Raw genomic sequence first — 22,741 nt, forward strand, 5'->3', positions numbered from 1 at the left:
GGGCGTCAGGGGTTCGAATCCTGCCCCGGGGTGGGGGCAGAGGAGCAGCTCGGGGGCGTCAGGAGTTCGAATCCTGCCCCGGGGTGGGGGGCAGAGGGGAGCAGCTGGGGGGGGCGTCAGGGGTTCGAATCCTGCCCCGGCGTGGGGGGAGACGGGGCTGCCCGGGCACCTCGGGGAGTGGCCGTGGCCCCAGGCCGGCGCAGGGTGTGACGGTGCCGCCCATAAGGCCTTATGGAACTATGCTTAGCCTGTGATGTGTGCTACATACGCCGTGTAACAGCGCCTGACTCTATTAATCCTGTCTGCAGGCACGTGTCACTTTGTATTGGAAGTTATGAATGTTGCCTGGGTACTGGCTCGATTCCTAAATCACCCCAGTAGACCAGTTCCTGGAGAAAGGACTGTTGAAGGTAAGTACCTAATGGAGAGACACTTAACGGACAATCAGCAAAGAGTCCTGTGGCACCTTATAGACTAACAGCTGTATTGGAGCAGGAGCCTTCGTGGGTGAATCCCCGCTTCGTGGATGCATGCAGGACTCTTTCCTGCTTTTGCAGATCCAGACTAACACGGCCACCCCTCTGATACTTAAAGGACAATGGATCCTGGAATGCTCCAATCCATATAAGAAGTCTACTTGAGGACGTTCAAGGTAGCACCTGGTACCTGTAAAAACTGTGAGTCATGCCTGGACATGTGACTTGCCCAGGTGACTCCAAAACTCCATCTTGGAGCTGGACTTTGCATAGGGGTGAGGAGGGGGGTCTTCACCCACAAGAGAAAGTCTATTTAAACCCGTGGGAGACCCCTCCATTGTGTCTTCAGCTGGCTAAAGAGAGAGCCTCCACCCCCACCCCAGGATACTTGAAAGAAACTGGAACAAAGGGGTGTGAGTGATTGCTGGACCCAGGCTGAAAGGGGATTAGTCTGTAAAAGGGAGTATCCTGGAATTGATGAGATTATCTGTATTCAGTTTGATTAGACACAGATTTGCACATTTTATTTTATTTTGCTTGGTGACTTACTTTGTTCTGTCAGTTACTGTTCAGAACCACTTCAGTCCTACTTTCTGTATTGAATAAAATCACTTTTTAGTTATTAACTCAGAGTGTGTGTTAATAGCTGGGGAGCAAACAGCCGCGCACGTCTCTCTGTCGGTGTCATAGAGGGTGAACAATCGATGAGTTTACCCTGCATAAGCTTGATACAGGGTAAACCGGATTGATTTGGGTTTAGACCCCACTGGGAGTTGGGCATCTGAGTGCTAAAGACAAGAACACTCCTGTGAGCTGCTTTCAGCTAAACCTGCAGTTTTGGGGCAAGTAATTCAGACGCTGGGTCTGTGTTGGAGCAGAGGGGAGTGTCTGGCTTGGCAAGACGGGGTGCGGGGGCCCCGAGCTGGCAGGGAAGGCAGGGGCAGAAGTAGTCTTGGCACACTGGGTAGCAGCTCCCAAGGGGGGTTCTGTGATCCAACCCATCACAGAGGGAACGGAGCATCTCCCAAGGGTGGGATCAGCTGCCTGACCACTTTCGGTGGCGACAGATTCTATTTCCACCCTTGTGGAGCTGTCTGTCTCCTGCTTGTATCCAGCCCCCCACTGGTAGGATCTGAGCCTCTCACAGATGCCCGGTGAGGCTGGGAAGTGCAACTAATCCCATTTTACAGGTGGGAAAGTGCCCAGAGCGGCTACGGTCACACTCCTGGGGCACAGAAAGGATGTAAGCTGGGTTTCCCCCATCCTAGACAGCGCCGTAACCGTTGCGCCATCCTGCCTCCCCAGGGAAGTGAGCGGATGGGCCGAGCTGATACCTGGCTGGATGTTCCACCTTCGGATTAACCCCGGAGACGATGTGCAACCCAGGAGATTTGTGTTTTGTTTTGGGTCTTTCGTTAGTGGCAGAGAAGAGCCGGCACCCTCCCCAGCTACAGCATTTCCTTCCTGCCGCCATTAACAAGGCATCATGAGGGCCGGAGAGCAAGGCCAGATGGCAAGGAAAAGACCATTTCCCCTGGAGCTGCAGTGAAACCTCTGATTTGATTCACAACCTCCAGGTCAGTAGATAATTAGTTCCATATCAGCCAACAATCTGATTTAAGAAGATTGGCTGGAGTTTCATTAACTAGTTACAATGATCAATCCAATTAGCAGAGCGTGGGGTAATGTAGTTACACAGGGATTAGCTCCATTACTCAGGCAGGGAGAACCTGTAATTGATTTAGGCAAAACCCCAGGTGCTCCCTGTGCGTTTAAACCCTGAAGCTGCTTTTGGAACACAAGGGCCAGACTCTGTAACGAGCGGAGCCCTCGGGCCAGCTGCAAACACCCCTGGAGCCCCTCTTTGCGCCCCAGCGGCTGCCTGCACCTCTCAGGGCAGCAGGATTCTCCCGCTCTGGGGATCTCCCCACCCTCACCTGTTGCATTAGGGTCCCTAGTGGCAGGCGTATTGGGGAGAAAGGGGAGCAGCTGATTGGACTTTTTAGAGGCTTTGTGGGTGGGGCTGTGAGCTTGGCTCCATCCTCCCACCTTTTCTGTGAGTGCTGGGAGCTGCATGTGGCGGGGGCCTTGCACTGCTGCTGCTCCCTTAGCTAACCCTGGGGGGGCTTAACACCGTTTTCCCTGCGCTGGGCTGGGCGGCAGTTTCGCAAGGGGAGCACAAGGGAGGCAGTCCAGCGGCAGGGCAGTTTCTGGCAGCAGGGGCAAGGGAGGGGGCGTGTGCTGGCCGGAGAACCGCGCTGCGCCGTGTTTGCTTGGCACCTGCCAGCCCTGACTGGCTGCTCCTGGGGCCCTGCTCACGGTGGGCACTTGGTCACCCTCATTTCACTGCTGGGAGCGGAGGGAGACAGAAGCCAGGCCCCCGACGCCCCAGGCCCTGTTCTAGCTGCTTGACAGCTCGGCCTTGCTGTCTGGTGCCGCTCTCACCTGGGGGCAGCAGAGCCCCAGGCCTTGGCAAATCTTTGTATTCGAATTCTGGGGAGACAGACGGAGCCCTTTGGCCGGGTGGGTGGTGAGGGATAAAGGGACTGGGGACTTCCCTCCCTTGCCAGCACCCAGGCCTGCCAGTGCCCCTCACTCCCGACCCGCAGCCCCTGCTAGCCCAGCCCTGCCGGTGCCCCTCACTCCCGACTCGCAGCCCCTGCTAGCCCAGCCCTGCCGGTGCCCCTCACTCCCGACCCGCAGCCCCCTGCTAGCCCAGCCCTGGGCTCCCCCAGCTTTACCCACTAGCCTTCGGCTCCAGCAGTTCCCCCTGAGCAGGACTGGCTGGTCTGGAGCCAGCTCTCTCTTCGCGGAAGCTACCTGGGGTCAATGGGCAATTCAAAAATCCTAGTGAAGACGAGCCTGTGTGTGTAGCATAACGGGCCCTTGGCCGGGAGCCCTTCCTCGGGGCGATTCCCGTTACCGTGACCCGGCCGATTTCCAATCCGCTGAGTCGTGAGGAAAGGCGGCTGTCAGGGGCCCTGATGGCAGAGCTGTTAGAAAAAGGACGGGGATCGGGTGTTCTCCAGGTCCACCGAAGGGAGGACAAGATGCAAGGGGCTTAGTTGGCAGCAAGGGAGATTTAATCTTTCTGACTCTCCGGGCAGTTGAAGGGGCTTCCAAGGGAGGTGGAGGTTTGTAAGAGCAGTTGGGACAAACACCTGGCTGGGCATGTCTGGGGTGACCCTGGTGGCCTCCCGGGACCCCCCCTTGCCGCCCCAGGAGAAGGCTGGGCTCCCTCGTCTCAGCCATGCAGCCCTCATGCTGCTAGGGCGCTGCTGCCAGCTCCGGCACTCAATCACCGCTCTCCATTCAGCGGGGCACACGCCGAGGAGCTTCTGTGGGTGATCCCTATCGGCGGAGATTTGAGGTTTACCAGTTGAGTGGCCAGCAGGCAGGGAAGCGCTGCCGGCAGGGCTGAGTTCTGATCCCAGTGAGAGATACACCCAGCGGGAGGAAGCTGCTCAGCTGTGTCTGCTTTATGCTTTCTCGAGCTGCTGCGTTCACAGACCCGGCCTGAGCCCTGCAGCGAGTACCCAGCAGGTGTCGTGCTGAGCACCGGGGAGACGGCCCAGCCTTGGCGAGGGGCCGATGCTTCGGCTTCGGTTGCCCCAGTGCCCCCCCCTTCCACCTCCCCATCAGTCCCAAACCACGGCTTGGACACAGCTGCGCTTGGCCCTGGCAGAACCGGACCGGGCTCCGAGTCCCTCGTCGCTAACACCAGTGTGGAACTCTGCACGGGGGTGAGGGGTTTGCACGCTCGCCTGGCTCCAGTGAAAACAACGGCACGAGAGCTCCAACACGTGATCCACTCGGGCACTCGCACGGTGAGCTGGGCTTCAGCCAGTAGAAAAGCAGCGTGACACAGGGGATCGAGCCGGATTCGGGGCCTTGGCGGGGCAGAGCGGGGGAGTGGCCCGAACACGCTGTGCCGGGGCTGTTCCCTGCTCCCCGAGGGCCAGAGGGAGCCATGGGCATTCGAGCAGCCTCAGGGCGTCTCCGTGTCTGTCCAGGTATTTCTGGAGCGCTGCTCCCTGGGGTGATGCATTGTAACACACCCACACCTCCCTGCCTCTCACTCCAGTCTGCCGCCTCCCCCCTTCTCCAGCTCACAGGTGCGGGGCAGACAGACCTCACTGAAGCATGTGCATTTCTTAGAGCAGATGGTGCCTGCGAATTCCCACGTGCCGTCGGGCAGCATCCGTTAGCTCCGAGCCGGGCACTTCCGGGGCTACGCGGAGATGGCGGTGGGCTGCCCAGAACAGTAATTCTGAGCCCTCTTCTTTGTGTGTTTTTCAATCATTAGCAAAGCGAGACGAGCTCCTCACAGTGGGGCTATTCTAGGCTTGTTCGGTATTTCAGTGGCTAGAGTGGAGGGCTGCGAGTCAGGACTCCTGGGTTCTCATCCTTAGGAGAGAGCGTTGTCTAGTGGCCAGGGCAGAGAACTGGGTGTCAGGACTCCTGGGTCCTGTCTCCAGCTGTGGGAGGGAGCATGGGCTAGTGGTTAGAACACCGTGGGGCAGAAACCCAGGGCTTGAAGGAAGCAGAGCTGATCTGCGGTGGCGTCAGCACCGGAGCCCCGCTCTGCAGAGTGCGGCTCGGTTGTTTTCTAGCAAGTCTCGCTCCTCCTTTCCTTTCCCTTTGTTCTCTGGCGGTTTCTCGCTCTCACTCAGACGTGGGCAGCAGCGCTGGGGCTGACAGGGAAGTAGGTGCTGCATGTGGGCAGGGCCCCACCTGTGACTCATCCCAGGGCAGGAACATACTCGCTCCTCTGTACCTGGCTCCTCTGCACTGTGCCTCTGCCTTCCCCACGCCCACCCCCTTCCTTCTGCCAGCGTGGTCCCAGCGGGGGTGACGCCGCTGTGTTTGCAGGCTCCTGCCAGCTGCTGTCATTGCTCAACAGAGTCAACCGTAGCAGGCTGCCTGTCTGTGCACGGGGAGGCTGGTGGCCTGCAAGGCATGCTGGGAAGGCTCTCCCCCCATTCCCCCTGACGTGGGGTGCATGGCTGGGGCACACATTGTTTGTGGACGCGGATCAGACACACAGCTGAACACCATTTGCTGGGGAAGAGTCAACACAGCTTTTGGGAGGGGAAATCACGCCTCACTAATCTATTAGAATTCTTCAAGGGGGGGTCAGCAAACATGGACAGAAGTGACCCCGTGGTTCTAGTGAGCTTGGTCTTTCCGAAAGCCTTTCCCCCGGTCCCTCCCCAACGGGAGCAGTCGTGGGCTAAGAGGGAAGGTTTTCTCACCGGTCAGTAACAGGGGAAAGGGTAGGAAGAAATGGCCAGTTTTCACAGTGAAGCGTAGCTAGCGAGGTGCCCCAAGGATCAGTCCCGGGGCCGGTGCTGTCAGACAGATGATCTGGAAAAAAGAAATAGAGAGTGAGGTGGCAAAGTTTGCAAACGATACAAATTTGCTCAAGATAGCAAAGTCCAAAGCAGACTGCAGAGAGTTACAATGGGAGCTCGCAGACCTGGGTGCCTGGGCCACACGCTGGCAGATGAAATTCAGCATTGATCAGTGCAAAGTAACACCCCTTGGAAACCAGAATTCCAACTAGAGCTCTGCAATCATGGGGTCTAAATGTGCTGTTACCGCTCAAGAAAGAGACCTTGGAGTCGTAATGGAGAGTTCTCTGAAATCATCCACTTAATGTCCAGCGGGCGTCAGAAGAGCGACCAGAATGTTAGGAACCATTAGGACAGGGCTAGATCATAAGACAGGAAACATCATAATGCCGTGATATAAATTCAAAGTACACTCGCCCCTTGAATACTGCCGGCAGGTCTGGGCGCCTCGTCTCAAAACAGATGCATTAGAAGAATTGGAAAAAGTACAGAGATACGCAACACAACTGCTTAGGGGGATGGAACAGCCTCTGTCTGAGGAGAGATTAAAAAGACTGGGACTGTTCGGCTTCGAAAAGCCACGACCGTGGAGGGATCTGAGAGAGGTCTGTAAATCGTGGCTGGTGCGGAGAAAGGAAATAAGGACGTGTTATTTACCCCTCCACATATCACAAGAACCAGGGTCACCCCATTAAATTAATAGGCCACAGGTTTAAAACAAACACAAGGACGTATTTCTTCACACAACACACAGTTAACTTGTGGAACTCCTCGCCGGGGGATGTTGTGAAGGCCAAGACTATAATGGGGTTCAAAAAAGAACTAGATCAGTTCACAGAGGATGAGTCCATCGCTGGCTATGAGCCAAGATGTTCAGCGATGCAACCCTGGGGTCTGGGTGTCCCTCGGCCTCTGACTGCCAGAAGCTGGGCCTGGATGACAGGGGGTGGATCATTCAGTAATTTCGATCCCTCGGAAGCACTTGGCACTGGCCGCTGTCGGAAGACAGGACACTGGGCTAGATGGCCCGTTGGGCTGACCCAGTCTGGCCGTTCTTATGTTTGACAAATGGCAAAGCTTTTAACAATACGTAGGTTCTAGCGGCCCAGTTCGTGAATATGTTCAACACTGCCCTCTACTGGATGGGATGAGGATGGCAACTGTGTACCATAGCACCCAGACTGCTTTCAGCTATTGGGGATTCTCCTTTAAGGGGTAGGAGCAAGCAGACCTGGGTTCTAGCCTTGCCAACACGGTGAAGTTGTGAGTGTGAGTCATGGTGTGTGTATACACATGCATACACCCCATTCAGAGTGTATCCCAACCCCCACCTCTGCTCCAAACTGAAGCTGTCACCCACTACACAGCATGGCTAGGAACCCCTGAACACCCCCCCCCCATTCCTGTTGGGTTTCACAGGATGGTAAATATGCTCCTGCCCCCCCCCCCGGCTGTCGTTTGAAAGCCTGACGAACCAGCCGCCTTTGAAGAATTCGTCAGCCGGAGCAGGGTTGGCCCATGAGAGCCCTTGGCCCCGCCACAGCGGCGTGATTCAGCCGAGCTGGTATTTCGATTCGACAGCCTGATTGGCAGCACAGTCACTGAGTCAATGCAGGGCTGGGAACGGTGCCCGCTTCGTTCTGAGCCAGACCCACAGCACAGTGAGATCCCGCCCCCCTCCCCCCCAGCCAGAGGGACCCTGCCCACCCCACGAGCTCCATCAACATGGCTCATCGGCTCCTGGGCCTTCCCACTGAGCGAGGGGCCGGGGCGGCCACGCGGGCTGCCAGTTCCTGGCTCCGCACCGGGTGTCTCCCCTTGCCACGTGCTCAGTCCCTTCACCTCGGTAACATCCTCCCGCCCTGAGCCGCGTGGCCACGTCCAGCCATCGATTCGTTCCCTCCAAGGGCCGGGACGTGCGGCCCCACCTGGGGCGGGGGGGTTCCGGGCGCGAGGCGGGGCACATCCTGCCCTCGTGCGGAGCACACACAATGCTGCAACAGCCGGAGATCCCCAGGGGAGATAAAAACGCCGCTTTTGTTACTCGGCTCCTATTTCCGGCTCCGCTGCGGCTGAGCGACAGGCCGGAATTTCTGCAGGTCTGGCTGCCGCAGCGTCTGCACCGTCCTCGGGCAGAGCCCTGGGGGCTGCTCGATCTGCTCCCAGCGCGAGCCGCTGCTAGAGGCTTTCCCAGACTCTGTACGAAATGGGGGGGGGTAGAACTAGAGAGGGGGGCAGAGCACATGGCCCAGAGTCCAGCCCCCCCGCCCCAGCCTGGTTTGCGGCATTGAAGAGACCGTGCAATCGTGGAGGGCAGCACTGCCTGGGTCCCCAGCAGTGGGCCAGGAACTGCCAAGCAACTCTGCCACTGACTCACTGCTGGGCCTGGAGCAAGTCCCTTCTCCTCTCCCAGCCTCCCTGTCCCCATCTGCAAAGCCAGGCGCGAAGGAGGGTAACAGGGTCACGTGAGATGGGCTCAGGTCACCCAGAGGATTCAGGGGGCCTGAGGCAAAGCAATTTCAGGGCCCCCTTCCATAAAAAAGAAGTTGCAATACTATAGATACTATATTCTCGTGGGGGCCCCACTTGCCCCCCCCCCCGGTGGCCCTGGATGGAAACAGCTGCAGAGGCGGCATCGGCTCCCCGCAGCACTCGCGCCTCCCGCCCACACACACGCTCAGCCCGCAGAGCAAAGCTCGGCAGCCCACGAAGGGGAAATTCCAGCTGCAGGGTTTGTGCCTCGCCCTGGGGCTCTGGGGCTACCACCCTCCACTCTGGGCTCCTCTGTCTGCAGACGGCCCCAGCAGGAGTGACAGGAGTCGAGTCTCCCCGGCCCGGTCAGTCCTTGGCCTCTCCTCCGAGCCTGGCTGGGAGGGGGCCCATCTGTGCCAGTCACGTGGCAGCAACTCAACTGGATCTGGACTGGTAGCCCAGGGCGCAAGACTCCGCACCAGAGCCAGCTGCTCGGGGAGCACCGCTCACCTGCCCAGACTGCAGGGGCTTGTGGGGGGGCAGCCCCTTCGCAGCACACATGTGCCCACTGATCACGCCTGGGGGAGAAGGATGAGGGCCTAGAAAGGGACGAACGGCTCGAGGGGACTGGGGGGCAGGTCCCCTCCTGCCGCCGGCTCTGGATCAGTGCCGCCCCCTCGCACCTGGCAGCCTGGCGTCGATCCCAGAGAGCACTCGGAGCCCGCGCGCCCGGAGCGAGGCTCTGACAGGCGCCTGGCGAGGGCAGGCCTGGGCAGACCCACGTGCACGGAGCTGCACAGGCTGGCTCTGGCACACCCACGGGTCGGTGCCGAGGGATGAGCCAGCGACAGGTACACGCCTGCACCCACATGCAGAGATCCAGGCTGATTCCACCCCCACACGGACGTGCACCTGGCACACACCGAGATCGAGTCCTCACACGCGGAGGGACCCAGAACCCCCCCCCCCAGCACGGAGACGGGGCCAGGCCCAGCACCCAGGTGCCCACACGGCCCCATCGAGTCAGGCCTGCACAGAGCCAGAGGCCCCCGCGTGCTGCCGGCTTGGGGAGCAGAGAGACACCAGGCCCCCTGCACGAATCCAGCCCCCCAGACTCGGGCGCAGGCCGGCCTGGGAAGTCGGCTGCCCCCACACGCCTCAGTAACTGCCCAGGGAGGTGGTGGAATCGCCATCACTGGAGGGTTTCAGAGCAGGTTGGCAAACACCTGCCAGGGCTGGGGCCTTCCTCCTGCCAGGGGCGCCGGGGGCTCCCGCCCAGTCCTGCCACCTCAGCCCCCCCCACACGCTGAAGTGGGAGCTGCTTGCACCACCCCTGAGTTTGGCCCCAAGCCCCCCCCCAGCCCTGCGGTTCAAGGCCCAGGCGTGGGGGGGGTTCCGGGGGGGGTCCCCAGAAAAGCTCTGCTGGCAGCGGGCCAGCCCCAGCCCCCGGGTTGGATTCTTGCTGTAACTAACCCCGCGGGGGGGGGGGGGGCTCTGCGGGGTTTGCTCTCGCTGCAGGCTGGTGCAGGGCGCTGCTGTCTCTTTAACCGTGGCCCCCCCCCCCCCCCGGCTCGCTCGAGCCGGCCGGGGCAGGAGGCTCCGGGAGGGGGCGTCGCAAACCCGCTGCGGGGCCCGGGAGAACCTGCCCGCCTCGCCCGGAGCTCGCTTCGCGCCGCGCCGGAGGAAGGTGCGGGGGCCCCGGCGGGGGGGAGGTGCCGGGGCGGGGGTGATGTCAGCGGGGCCGGGCTCGGCCGGGCGGCGCCCCAGGCTCGCCCCGCGCTGCCGAGCTCCGGACGAGGTAGGGCGCGCCCGGGGGGACGGGGCTGCGGGGACCCCGCCCGGCTCCGCAGCCCCCGGCGCCGGCGAGGGGCAAAGAAACTTTGCGGCGGCCCGGGGGCTCCCTGCGCTCCCGGGGCTTCCCCTTCCCGCAGCGCCCGGGCAGGAGCCGGAGCCGGAGCCGGGTCCGGCCGCTCCCCGCTCGCGGTGCCCGGTGGGTGCCCCGCTCCCTGCAGTGCCCGGCGCTGGGCACAGGAGCTGGTGGCCGCAGCCCCCCCCCCCCAGTCCGGGTCTGGCTCCTGTGCCAGGCGCTGGGCAGGGGGAGGGGCTTCTCCGTGCCCCGGCTTGGCCCCAGGGTGACCCACGGGGCGAGTTGGTTCAGTCCCTCCTGGCTGGGGGGGCTGCCGGGAGCGGGAGGGGGTGCTGGGCTCTTGCCCCCATTCATAGAGTCTGGCCAGGAGGGACCATCCCGAGCGCCCGTCCCGCATGGCCAGGGCCGGAGGGGTCCAGGGCTCCCCCCGCCGGGTCGGTGCCGCGTTCCCCACCTACCCCCCGAGCTGCCATGGAGCCGTCGCCGCGCTGGGGGGCTGCAGGGACGCAGGAGGAGGCGCTGGGGTGTTTGGCTGAGGGTGGCCGAGTGGGGCCGGCGGGGGGCAGCGGGTGGCCGAGTGGGGCCGGCGGGTGGCTGAGTGGGGCCGGCGGGTGGCAGGCGGGTGGCCGAGTGGGGCCGGCGGGTGGCAGCGGGTGGCCAAGTGGGGCCGGCGGGTGGCCGAGTGGGGCCGGCGGGTGGCCGAGTGGGGCCAGCGGGCGGCAGTGGGTGGCCGTGTAGCGAGGGGCAGAGGTTTGACCAGGGGGAACCGCGAGGCAGGGCACAGGGGAAGACCCCTGCCTGAAGTGATGGGCCTGTGTGGCCAGCAAAGCACGCGGTGGAGCACCTCGAACCCAACCCCGGTTCCTGCTGGGTGCTGAGCTCTGGCTCCAGGCGCGGCTGGTGAATCTCTGAGCCCCAAGGACTGGTCTGGCTGGGATCAACCCTGCCTGCTGGGCCCTCTGGCTCTGCTAACGAGAGAGCCCAGCCGAATCGCCGTGTGCGGGAGCCGGGGGGCCTGGGCTTGGTGCCTGGGGGCACGGGGGAGCACTGATGGTTACACTAGCCGAGGATCGGCTCCCTGGAGCTTTTAGGGGTTCAGCCTCCCACGGGATTTCGGAGGCAGGTTTCGGTGTGTGATGCCCTGGCCCAGGAGAAAACCAGCCCCCGGGACTCAAGTCACAAAGGCCCCGCCATCTTGTTTAACTTTTATATATGGGGGGAAAAAATCCTTCCTGGGCCAGGTTGGGGCTTCGGCCAGTCCGGCTCCCTCGCCGCCAGGGCAGAAATCGCCCCGAGTGTGTCGCGACTGGACCGCCAGCGTGGGCACCTTCCTTCAGCGCTGGGAAGGCTCCCGGGGAAATGGAACCCAGGAGTCCTGGCTCCCAGTCCTACCCGCCCCTCGGTTAACTGATCCTCGGGGCGAGTTTCCGGGGTTACGCTTCATATTCTGCTTGGCTTTGACACTCTCTTTTCTGGAGCCTGGAACGATCCATGGTGAGAAAGCGACGCTGCAGGCGCAGGGGCTGGGAAGGGTTTGTCCTGCCCCCAGCAATTCTCCTCAGACCGGAGAGGCAGCATCCACCTGTGCTAAAGAGCCCAGCTCCAGTCATGTGCCAAAGGGCACGTTTACGAGCGCTCCTGGGTAAATAACAGGGGCGGGGGCAGGAGTGATTGTTAATTAAGGAAAATAGAATTGCTTCCTGCCAAGCTCTGAACGGTGGACAAACAATAACGTGCGATTCCCGAGCGCCTTTCCTCCCCCAGCACTGGCTATAGACAGGTCATCTTCTGCCACGGAGATGCGGCCACCTCTGGGGTGAGGCGCAGCAGCTGTTTAGACAGGGCCCGGCAGAGCGGTGGTTTGAGGTCTGAGGGCAGAGGGAAGGGTGCCCTCGTTGGGCCGGCAGCTCCTTGGCCCACCCCCATCCAAGCGCTGACCCAGCTCAGGATGCCAAGCGAGGGGGGGACCCAAGACTGGGTGGAACCCCCCCCTCCCCCATGCTCATCCCTTCTGTGGGTCGTGTGGAGGGACTGGGGCAGCGGCGGGCCTGGCTCGCTGGATCCCTCTGACTGTGCTGAGGCGGGAGGGGGTGCAGGGTCCAGCTGACCGAACCCTTTCTGGGGAGCTGCAGCCTAGACTGTCCTGTTGCTCTGTGGGTGGGGGGCAGGGGGTGGCCGATGGGGCTTTGCTTTGAAGTGCGGCGGGAGGGGCATTGCAGAGAGACCGGGATGAAGCAGGAACCTCCGTTAATCAAGGGGAGAGCCGCAGTCACTGGTGGGGGCGGGGGAGTCTCGGTGACGCTCAGCTTGTGGCTGGGTGAAAGGGGTGAGGGATGGCTCAGTGGTTTGAGCAGTGGCCGGCTAAACCCAGGGTTGTGAGTTCAATCCTTGAGGGGGCCACTTAGGGATCTGGGGCAAAAATTGGTCCTGCTAGTGAAGGCAGGGGCTGGACTCGATGACCTTGCGAGGTCCCTTCCAGCTCTAGGAGATTGGTGTATCTCCAATTATTACCTTATTACCCCCCCAGGGCCCCCCCTGTGGAGCTGGGATCAGGGCCCTGTGTGGTGACTGTTCCCCCATTTCCCAGTGTGTCACTTAGAGCTGCCTCGGGGCTGCTGGAACCTCTGCGGGAGGCAGGCCAGGCCCAGGCTCCGGGGAGTGCGGTGAGTTAGGGCTTCGCCCTGCCCCGGCCTAGGAACAGGGTCCCCCGGAGTCAGACGCCGGGTGAGGGGCCCGGCACCAGCAGTCGCGCCGAAGCACTTGTTAAAGCCGCAGCCCAGGGCAGGAGTGTTTCCTTCATTCAAGCCTGCTGGTTCCGCAGGCCTGAACTCGCTGGGAACGCAGGGTGTTGGCCTGACAATGGCAGGGAGGAACCGACTCGCGGTGTCTGGATCTGGCTGGGGGCTGCGTCAGAGCCGATGGCTGGGCTGGCGGGGAAGCCCAGGGAGATCAGAGCTGTGCGGGGAGCCGGCTGCCAGGTGCAGTTCAGACCCACTGTCGCTTGGCTCACGGCGTTGGGACAGCTGCCTTGTGTCCAGTGCGAGTGAGTTAAAATGGAGAGTCCCTGCCCTGGAGTCCTGGCCCCCACTCCCCTCCCAGAGCTGGGGCTGGAACCCAGGAGTCCTGGCTCCTAGCCCCCTGCTCTAACCACCAGACCCCACTCCCCTCCCAGAGCAGGGCACTGAACCCCCGAGTCCTGGCTCCCACCCCCTCCCCATGCATTAGCTTCCACTCCCCTCCCAGAGCTGGGGCTGGAACCCAGGAGTCCTGGCTCCCAGCCCCCACCACCTTCCCCAAAGCTTCTCCTTGTGCTGTCCCTTTAAGTCCCGCCTGTGGGGGATGACCCCTCCCATCAGTCAGGTGGGGGCTGGGTGGGGGCCAGCCAATTCCCAGGCTCCTGGCAGTGGGGCCAGGCTGCCCCTGCCTGCCCGCCCGGGAAGCCCCATGCCCAGAGTGGGGAAGACAGCTGGATGGGGGGGGGGGTCCCAGAGCAGGGCACTGAGCCATTCCCTGGACATTCCCACCCCTCCTGCGTGGCCAGTCGGCCCCCTGGCGAGCCCTCGCCCAGCCCCTCGCCCCAGCCCCACGCAGGGCTTCACCCCCAGCTAAGTCAGGGAAGCATTTAAGGGCAGCTCGATCCCATTAGCAGGTTAGCCAGGAATCCCGGGGAAGGGGGGGGGGAGCCTGCCAGCCTGGGCCAGCACCCCGGTGTTCCCACCCCTGCCTCTGGCCAGCACTGGCTGGTGGGGAGCGCGGGCTCAGCTGGGCTGGGGGGGCGGCGTGGCATGGGGGGGGCGGATGTGATGCTGTGAAGATGGGCAGCCCCAGAGGGAGAATGGTGGGAGTCAAGACTCCTGGGTTCTTTTCGGGGTGCTTGTAGGCAAGTCCCTGCCCCTCTCTGCCTCAGTTTCCCCATCTGGAAAGCAGGGAGGCTGTGAGGCTAAACTAATGACTCATGTTTACAGAGCACTTTGGACCAGGATTGGGGGGCACTGGTAGATCTTGGGGGGGGGGGAGCCCAGGGCTGGGATAGCAGGGGGCTGTGGGTCAGGAGCTGCTAAGACCGGTGTCCCCCCTCCCCCCCCCCTTGCCTTGTGCAGCCCCCAGGTACCTTGGCACTTGCTGGGTGACGGGCGCTGGGAGGCATGATGCACGTGGCAAGGGGGAGGCCGAGGCGCAGTAGCAGGGGAGCTGCCCCCCCCCAGGCTGGGAAGCTGCGGCCCCATGCCAAGGGGGGCGGGGTGGGGCCGTTAGCACAGCAGCCGCCTTGCCAAAAATCTCCTCTGTCAGGCTGAGATAACACCCCGGGCTGGGGTGCAGCCCTGCTGTGCCCCCCCAGGAGCAATGGGGCTGGTGAGGAGAGGCCCCACGGTGTCCCAGGGAAGGGAGCTGGTGTCTGACCTCCCCCCCCCCCGCGCTGCCCCACTCATGACAAAGGGTCGGGGGAGGGGCTTTGCCCTGGATCGCCTGGGCCCCAGCTAGACGCCCGTCAGGTGTCACTGGAGCTGGGGCTGGGGGGGACTGGCTGGACCCTTGGTTGGGGGGCTGCACAGTGAGTCCCTGGGGTCCCTTCTCTCCTCCCTGGCCCGAGCCAGTCGGCGTCCCAGGAGCGGAGCCAGTGCTGGGTCAGAGCCGAGGCTGCTCCGAGTCGTGGGCCGGGCCGGGGGCAGCGGGGCCGGGCCGGGGGCAGCGGGGCCGGGCCCCCTGCTCGGCCGTCCCCTGGGGATCAAGGTGTTAAGCTTTGGCCTCCAACCCCACACGGCTTCTCCCAGCATCTGGTTTCCATTTGCCGCTCGGCAGCTGGAGCCAGGGGCAGGCAGAACTGAGCTAAATTTAGCGCCGCTGATGGAGTTAGCAGGACTCGGTAACCTCAGGCTCACTGGGATGTGTCCAGGGTGGAGTCGGTGCCCCTTCCCCCAGGCCTGGCGTGCCTGCCCTCCTCCCGACAGCTCGGGGGGGCCCGGAGCCAGGACTCCTGGGTTCTGTTCCTAGTTCTGGAAGGGGAGTGGGGTCTAGTGGTTAGAGTAGGGGGGCTGGGAGCCAGGACTCCTGGGTTCTTTTCTCAGTAGTCCTGCTGGTTCACTTTGTGTCGCATCACCGCTCTGCCTCAGTTTCCCTTCTATAAAGGGCGGGGGAGCAGGATCCTATCGGGGCTATAAGGACAGCTGGTAGCGAAGGTTCACGGCGCTATTAACAACAGGGTTTATTCGCTTTGCCACTAAGTTTGTTCAGGCAGATGCAGTGCCCGGCCTCTCACCCTGGCTGTGGCTGCATCTGCCTTCCCTGCCCCGGTTCTGACTGATGCTGGGCTCAGAGCTCACGGTTCCCCCTCCCCGGGTGATTACCCTGTGCAAGTCACTGGCAGCAGGATCCTCTGGGGGCAAAGGGGGAAGTGAGCTGACAGAAAGGCCAGGCCGGCTGGAGGAGCAAGGCTGGAATTCTCCCAGGGGGCTGGCAATCCTCATGCTCCAAGGCACAGCCTGGTCCCCAGCTGGGGTCAGGCAGGAATTTCCCTGCCTGACCCCAGCTGCACCATCCCTGGGCTGGGCTCCATCTCTGAGTCCTGATCAGGCGGGGGGGGGGGGGGGTCAGCTGCTGCCAATCAGAGGTGAGGGTGAAGCTGAGGACCCACTAAACTCACATCCTAGGGGCTGCATTGACAGCAGCCTCCCTGAGAGGCGTCGGGAAGCCCCCTCATACCCCGTAGCCCCCACCCCTCGTGTGCAGCCGGGCTGCCTGAGCGCCCCCCCTCCCCCCAGGGACTCCATTCAGCCGGGGGCGGGCGGGTAGCTAGCCAGGCCCCTGGGATCTCTGCAGTCTCGGCTCGGGTGCCAGGAGCCGTTTGCCTGGGCCGGCCCTCGGCATGGTTCTCGCCTCCCCCTTTCCTTCCTGCCCCCCCTCGCCCAGGGGGTCCCTGGGGGCGGGCACTGAGCAAAGCCGCCTTCGAAGCCCAACCCCCTGCGTGAAAGTGGGGGGTGCTGAGCGGCCGCCTGCCCCCCCAGCTGGGCATGCACCATGGGGTGGGGGCTGCGTGCGGGGCGTGTGCATGGCTGGGGGGCACAGGGGGTGAGGTTTGTGTAGGGTGATGGTGGCGTGGCTGGGGGGGTATGTTGGGGGAGGTGGCACCAGCACCCTGCCCCCCCCCCGGTCCCAGTGGTTTGTTCCTTGCCCTGGGACAGCCCCATGTTGACCCAGGGAGGGACGGGGGATCCCTGTGGGTGTGGCCCCCCCCCAACTGCTCTAAAAATGGAGCCACCGAAAGCAGAAGTCGTTTGTTAAAGGGCTTGGACTGGCTCTGTCGTCCCCTCCCCCAGCCGGCCCCATAGGGTGGGAGGGGGGGACTCCTGGCTCTGCTGGCCCCAGAGCAGCTGCCCCGGGGGGGGGGTGAGTTGGGGGTTGGTTAGTCACATGTTTGGGATGAAAAGGGGGGGCTGGGAATGAGGCAAAGTCAGAGCCCCCCCCCAGCTGCAGGGCCTTGGAGCTAGTGGAACAGGGGGTGGGGCCGGTCGGGGTACAGGAAGGTTGGCAGAGCTAAACGCTGGGCCCCACTCCCCTCCCAGAGCCGGGAGAGAACCCAGGAGTCCTGGCTCCCAGCCCCCTTTGCTCTAACCCACCAGCCCCACTCCCCTCCCAGAGCCGGGAGAGAACCCAGGAGTCCTGGCTCCAGCCCCCCTGCTCTAACCACTGGCTTCCACTCCCCTCCCAGAGCCGGGAGAGAACCCAGGAGTCCTGGCTCCCAGCCCCCCCCCCCGGCCCCTGCTCCTCTCCCAGAGCTGGGGAGAACTCAGGAGTCCTGCCTCCTGCCCCTCCTTCATTTTCATTGTCCTGCGTGTTAGCCCCTCAGCTCCTCTTAGCTCAGCCCTGAGTCCCCATCTCCCTAGCCAGCACCCCCAGTTTTGTGCCCTTCCCCCCCAGCTCTGCCAGTGCCCCTCACTCCCGACCCGCAGCCCCTGCTAGCCCAGCCCTGGGCTCCCCCGCAGCTCTGCCGGTGCCCCTCACTCCCGACCCGCAGCCCCCTGCTAGACCAGCCGTGGGCTCCCTCTCCAGCCGCACTAGTGACCGTCAGCCCGGCCTGGCTAAGCAGTGAGTTACTGCTCCAGCTTGTCCTGGAGGGGAGCCCAGGGCTGGGCTAGCAGGGGCTGTGGGTCGGGAGTGAGGGGCACCGGCAGGGCTGGGGGGAGCCCAGGGCTGGGCTAGCAGGGGCTGCGGGTCGGGAGTGAGGGGCACCAGCAGGGCTGGGGGGACCCAGGGCTGGGCTGGCAGGGGGCTGTGGGTCGGGAGTGAGGGGCACCGGCAGAGCTGGGGGGACCCTGGGCTGGGCTGGCAGGGGGCTGTGGGTCGGGAGTGAGGGGCACTGGCAGAGCTGGGGGGACCCAGAGCTGGGCTAGCAGGGACTGTGGGTCAGGATTGAGGGCACCATCCAAGCCGCTCTGGGGTCTCAGACTTGCTGTCTGGGCTGCAAGGGGGCTGGCGGCCCTGGTGCTCAGATTAGCCCCATTAGCGTTAATGGGGGCGGCACGTCCCGTCCTCTCCCTGCCCCGCAGAGACCTCGGAGCACTTAGTGCGGCCGGCAGCTCCCAGGTGTGCGCCGAGATCGGTATCAACATGAATAAATCATCTCCGTAATGGAGTGGGGGGGGCCTCTGGTGGGCTCGAATCCTGGGAAAACGCTGCTGCTGGGGAAAGAAACGGGGGGGCCGCCCCAGAGCAGGCTGCCCCCCTGGTGCTAACAGCCCCTTGCTCCCACTGAGCGGGAGGTTCTCCAAGCACTCAGTGCTCTAGTCTCCCCTGAGGGGGAAACTGAGGCACAGAGGGGCAGTCAGCAGAGCGTCAGCGGCACAGCTAGGAATGGGACCCAGGCATCCTGGCTGCTAAGTCCCCTGCAGTAACCATTAGACCCGGGAACAGGGCGGGGAAGGCTGGAGCGGCGGCGGCCCCTCCCCCATGCTGCTCACACCCCCCCCCCAGGCATTGCTGTTGCCTTTGGACCCCAGCTGGTCCTTACGCGATTTGCGCCCCAGGCCCCGGCCTGCACCTCGCGGGGCTTGGCCTGTTGCCAAGTCCCACCTCTCTCCCCCCCCAGTTTGTGTCTCTGAATCAGACGATTCCCCCCCCGTCCCCAATTCACAGCCGCGATTGGAGAACCACAAAGCTCCCCCCCAGCCGTGACTTGGCACCATTAAATATTGAGCAGAGCCGGCGGCGTGGCGGCTATAAAGCGCTGGAGCCGGCAGCTCCGTGCCAGGCTGCTGGGGCACCGGCCGGCCCAGGCGCCCCCCAAGTGTCCCGCTCCGGATCCCCGCGGCGCTGGAGCCGGCAGCTCCGTGCCAGGCTGCTGGGGCACCGGCCGGCCCAGGCGCCCCCCAAGTGTCCTGCTCCGGATCCCCGCGGCGCTGGAGCCGGCAGCTCCGTGCCAGGCTGCTGGGGCCCCGGCCGCCCAGGCGCCCCAAGTGTCCTGCTCCGGATCCCGCGGCGCTGGGCCGGCAGCTCCGTGCCAGGCTGCTGGGGCACCGGCCGGCCCAGGCGCCCCCCAAGTGTCCTGCTCCGGATCCCCGCGGCACTGGAGCCGGCAGGGGTGTCTGTGTTGGCCATGGGGCTGCTCTGGGGCAAACGGTGCCCCCGTCTGCTGGCAGGCGGCCAGCCCCCCCCCGTCGGTAATTGGGGAACATCCCTTTAAGAGCCCGTGGGGCCGGGGGTCTCGGCGGTGGGTCCAGAAGGGGCGGATCAGGCCCCACTCCCGGCAGCCCCCGCGCAGGCCCCCCCGGGTTGGCCCAGGAGGTCAGGGGGCGCCAGGGGCTTGGCTGGCGGAGCCTGGGGGCTGGAGACGGGGAATGTGCCGACTCAGCTAATCCGGGAGGGGCACTGCCCAGCGCCCCCCCCCGGCACCTCCCTGGGGCCCCTCGTGCTCTGCGGCCTCACTCCCATTGGCTCCTGTTGTCCCCCCCCCACGGGAGTCTAACTGCCCCCCCCCCCACCCCCCCCCAGCCGCAGCCCGGAGGCCCCAGAGCGTCATGTCGGAGAGCAAGGAGTGGGCCACCCTGAGCCCCGAGGAGTTTGCCCACCTGCAGAAGTACATTGACTGTGAGTAACCGGCCCCCCGGGGACGGCCCTGCCCTCGCCGTGGTCCCGCTGCCCCGGGGGATCCCTGTGGGAACGGCCCGTCCCCCCCAGGGCATCGGGGTGCCTAGGGGAAGGCCCCCCCCACCAGCGAGCGCCACCCCCGCAGCCCTGCTGGTCTGGGCTCCGCCTCGGGCGGGGGCCGGGGGGGGAGTTGCCCCTGCTCTGACGGGAGCAGGATCGGGCCCCGGGTGGTGGGTGGCAGCTGAGCCCAGCCATGTCAGCGTTAACCCCACCCACATCCCGCTTCACACTGGGGGGATCGGCCCCTCTGGGACCCCCCCATCAGGTTCTGCAGTGGGGGAGGGGTCGCCTCTGTTGGGAATTTGCCCTGGTACCACCACTCCAGGCCCGCAGGTGGGGCTGATTTCCTGCCGTGGGGGGCTGACCTGCCTGGAGGCTTGGGGGGGGCAGTAGAGTGGCTGGATTTGCCCCCAGAGCAGGGCGGGGGTCACGGCGGCAGATCTGCAGCTCCCCCCCCCCCACCCCGGCAGGGCTGTGGGATGGGGAGGGCTTGGCCGTGGGTCTGGGCAGTATCTGCTCCAGGCCAGGGCTGCTCCCCCCTCCTGGCTCCGGGGGGGGAACCTGGGATCCTGACCCCCCTGTCTCTCCCCCCCAGACAGCAGCAGGAAGGTCCAGGACGTGCTGCAGGAGTTCTATGGAGATGGTACCTTGGTGCAGCAGCTGCAGGGAGACGTGAGTTTGCCCCAATGCCCCCCCGTGCCACTCGGGGGGTCCCAGTCTGACCCCAGAGCCCCCCTGCTCTGAGCCAGGCCCCCCCCTAACTGCCCCCCCCGCTGCCTCCCCCCAGTCGATCGACTTTGAGGGCTTCAAGCTGTTTATGCGGAGCTACCTGGAGGCCGAGGAGATCTCAGACGCGCTCTGCCAGCACCTCTTCCTGTCCTTCCAGACCTCGCCCGGGGAGGCCCCCGGGCAGCAGCCGGGCCTCGGGGAGCAGCCAGGTAAGGGTGTGCACCGGCTCCGCCTGCTCCGTCAGCCTGACTGAGCTGGAGGAGAATCCCCATCAGATGCTGACTGTACGGGGGATATGACATGCAGAGGAGCAGTTCTCATCCCAGGCAGCAGGGGGCAGTTGCTAGCCAGATTGCTGCAGTGGCCAGAGCTGAATTGAGGATAGGGCCTGTGTCTTGGGCCCCCCCCTGCCTTGGGGAGGGGGGTGACATGGGCACAGGCTGCCTGGGGTTAGGGGCTGCAGCTGATATTGGGGGGGGGCAGAGGGTCCCCTGTTTCCCGTCACTGCTCACCATTCCTCCCCCCCAATGGCAGCTGAAGCCGAGGAGTGAATGTGCCTCGGGGCCCGATCTCCTGGGTCCCGTGTGGGGCAGGGGGGCTGCGGGATTCAGCACCGGCTCTGTCCCTTTGCAGGCAGCGGCCTGGTCTGCGTCAACGACGTCTCCTGCTACTTCTCGCTGCTGGAGGGGGGACGCCCCGAGGACAAGCTGGAGTGTGAGTCTGGGGGGGCACCGGGGGGGCATGTCCCACCCGCCCCAGCCCCATGGAGAGGCGACGAGCTCGGGGCAGCTCTCGGGCTCAGACCTGCGGTGGGTTCCTAAGGGGGGTGGGGGTGGCCCCGGGGGGGCTCGTGGGAGACCTTTGGGGGAGGGGTCCCCAGACGGGTGGGGGCTGCCAGGCTGTGCTAGGAGGTGGGCTGGACAGGGGGTGGCCATGGGGGTCTGGGCCTGGTTGGGGCCCCCCCACTGACTCCGATCTCCCCCCCACAGTCACCTTTAAGCTCTATGACAAGGATGGGAACGGCCTGCTGGACAGCTCGGTGCGTGCCGTGGGGTGGGGCCGCAGCCCCCCTCACCCCCTTCACTCCAGTGCCCCCCACTGCCCGTTCTGAGCGCCGGGCCCCTGCAGGACCCCCCCCCCCGGCTGGGTCCAGCCCTGCAGGCAAGGGAGGCCGCTGCCCCCCCCCACCTCTCCAGGGACCCCCCAGGTGCTTCTGGCCTCAGGGCTGAGCGACGGGTCCATCCCCAGTGCCCTGTCCCTGGGGGGTCGCCTGCCCCCCCATGGGCCGGTTCTGACCCGCTCTGCCCCCCCCATGGCCTGGTACTGACCCGCTCTGCCCCCCCCATGGGCCGGTTCTGACCCGCTGTGCCCCCGTGGCCTGGTACTGACCCGCTCTGCCCCCATGGGCCGGTTCTGACCCGCTCTGCCCCCATGGGCCGGGTCTGACCCACTCTGCCCCCCCCCATGGGCTGGTTCTGACCCACTCTGCCCCCCCCCATGGACCGGTACTGACCCGCTCTGTTCCCCCTGTTCCCCCCCATGGGCCAGTTCTGACCCACTCGGCCCCCCCCCATGGGCCGGTTCTGACCCGCTCTGCCCCCCCCATGGGCCGGTTCTGACCCGCTCTGCCAGCCCTGCCCCCCCATGGGCCGGTACTGACCCGCTCTCTTCTCCCCCCTCCGTGCCCCCCCAGGAGGTGGATCGGATCATCACCCAGATGATGCGAGTGGCCGAGTACCTGGACTGGGACGTCACGGAGCTCAAACCCGTGAGTACCGGGCTGGCGCCGTGGGTGTGGGGGGCTGCCCTGGCCCTGGCCCTGGCCCTGCCCCTGCCCCTGCCCCCTCCTGCCTGGAGAGGCACCAGCCCCTTGGCACTGCAGGCGGCAGCATGTGGGGGGGGGCTGCCCCGAGCCCGTGGGGGGGGCAGGCTGGGGGCAGGCCCTTGCGCCAGCCGTGGGGGCTGCTGCGGGGGGAGATGGGGTTCTTGGAGGGGGGGCTGCTGGGTGGGGGCTCACCAACCCCCCCTGGAGTCCCTGAGCCGAGTCCCTGCCCCCCCCCCCCCAGATCCTGCAGGAGATGATGAAGGAGATCGACTATGACGATAGCGGGACGGTGTCGCTGGCCGAGTGGCTGCGAGGGGGGGTCACCACCATCCCCCTGCTGGTGCTGCTGGGCCTGGAAGTGGTGAGTCTGGGGGGGGGGAAGAGAGGGGCGATCCCTGGGGGGGCAGGGGGACCTGGGGGGTGGAGAGGGGGAGATCCTAGGGAGGGGCAGAAATGCTGTGAGCTGTGTGGGAGTCTGACCCCCTCCAGCAATGGGGATCCCCATGGAGCAAGATGGGGAGCAGGCGGGCGGGACTGGGGGGTCGGGGGGAAGCTCCTGTGGATCTGGGACCCCCCCCGAGTGGTACCGGCCCATAGGGGAGCCCCACGCCCTCGGGGAGAAGTGAGTGAGCTCCGTGTGCCCCCGCCCCCACCGACCGTCTTCCCCCCCCCCAGAACATGAAGGACGACGGGCAGCACATGTGGCGGCTGAAGCACTTTAACCGGCCGGTCTATTGCAACGTCTGCGAGACCCTCCTGCTCGGGCTGCGCAAGCAGGGCCTGTGCTGCACCTGTGAGTGCCCCCATGCGGGCACAGCCCCTCGGCCCCTGGCCCCCGATGCGGGCACGGCCCCTCGGCCCCCGACACGGGCACGTC

The 22,741-nt window shown here is 64.7% G+C and overlaps 1 protein-coding gene across 4 annotated transcripts in view; it reads left to right on the forward strand.

Moving 5' to 3' along the window:
• The first annotated feature begins 152 nt into the window (after positions 1–152).
• The window catches only part of DGKA (diacylglycerol kinase alpha), a 31,091-nt gene continuing 8,502 nt past the window's right edge, over positions 153–22,741 (forward strand). Inside the window, exons 1-10 of one of the 4 annotated variants that reach the window (XM_039514138.1) lie at positions 153–410; positions 1,782–2,053; positions 19,155–19,250; positions 19,906–19,982; positions 20,098–20,248; positions 20,673–20,753; positions 21,029–21,078; positions 21,733–21,807; positions 22,106–22,225; positions 22,540–22,657. In XM_039514138.1, coding sequence (XP_039370072.1) covers positions 19,181–19,250; positions 19,906–19,982; positions 20,098–20,248; positions 20,673–20,753; positions 21,029–21,078; positions 21,733–21,807; positions 22,106–22,225; positions 22,540–22,657 — 742 coding nt within the window. In that variant the 5' untranslated portion in view covers positions 153–410; positions 1,782–2,053; positions 19,155–19,180. Of the gene's footprint in view, positions 411–1,781; positions 2,054–9,877; positions 10,101–19,154; positions 19,251–19,905; positions 19,983–20,097; positions 20,249–20,672; positions 20,754–21,028; positions 21,079–21,732; positions 21,808–22,105; positions 22,226–22,539; positions 22,658–22,741 lie in introns of those variants that run through there. The other 3 variants (XM_039514137.1, XM_039514140.1, XM_039514139.1) reach the window with 3 other exon arrangements.

Source organism: Mauremys reevesii, linkage group 25 (assembly GCF_016161935.1).
Source record: "Mauremys reevesii isolate NIE-2019 linkage group 25, ASM1616193v1, whole genome shotgun sequence".
In the NCBI taxonomy this organism is placed as follows: Eukaryota; Metazoa; Chordata; order Testudines; family Geoemydidae; genus Mauremys; species Mauremys reevesii.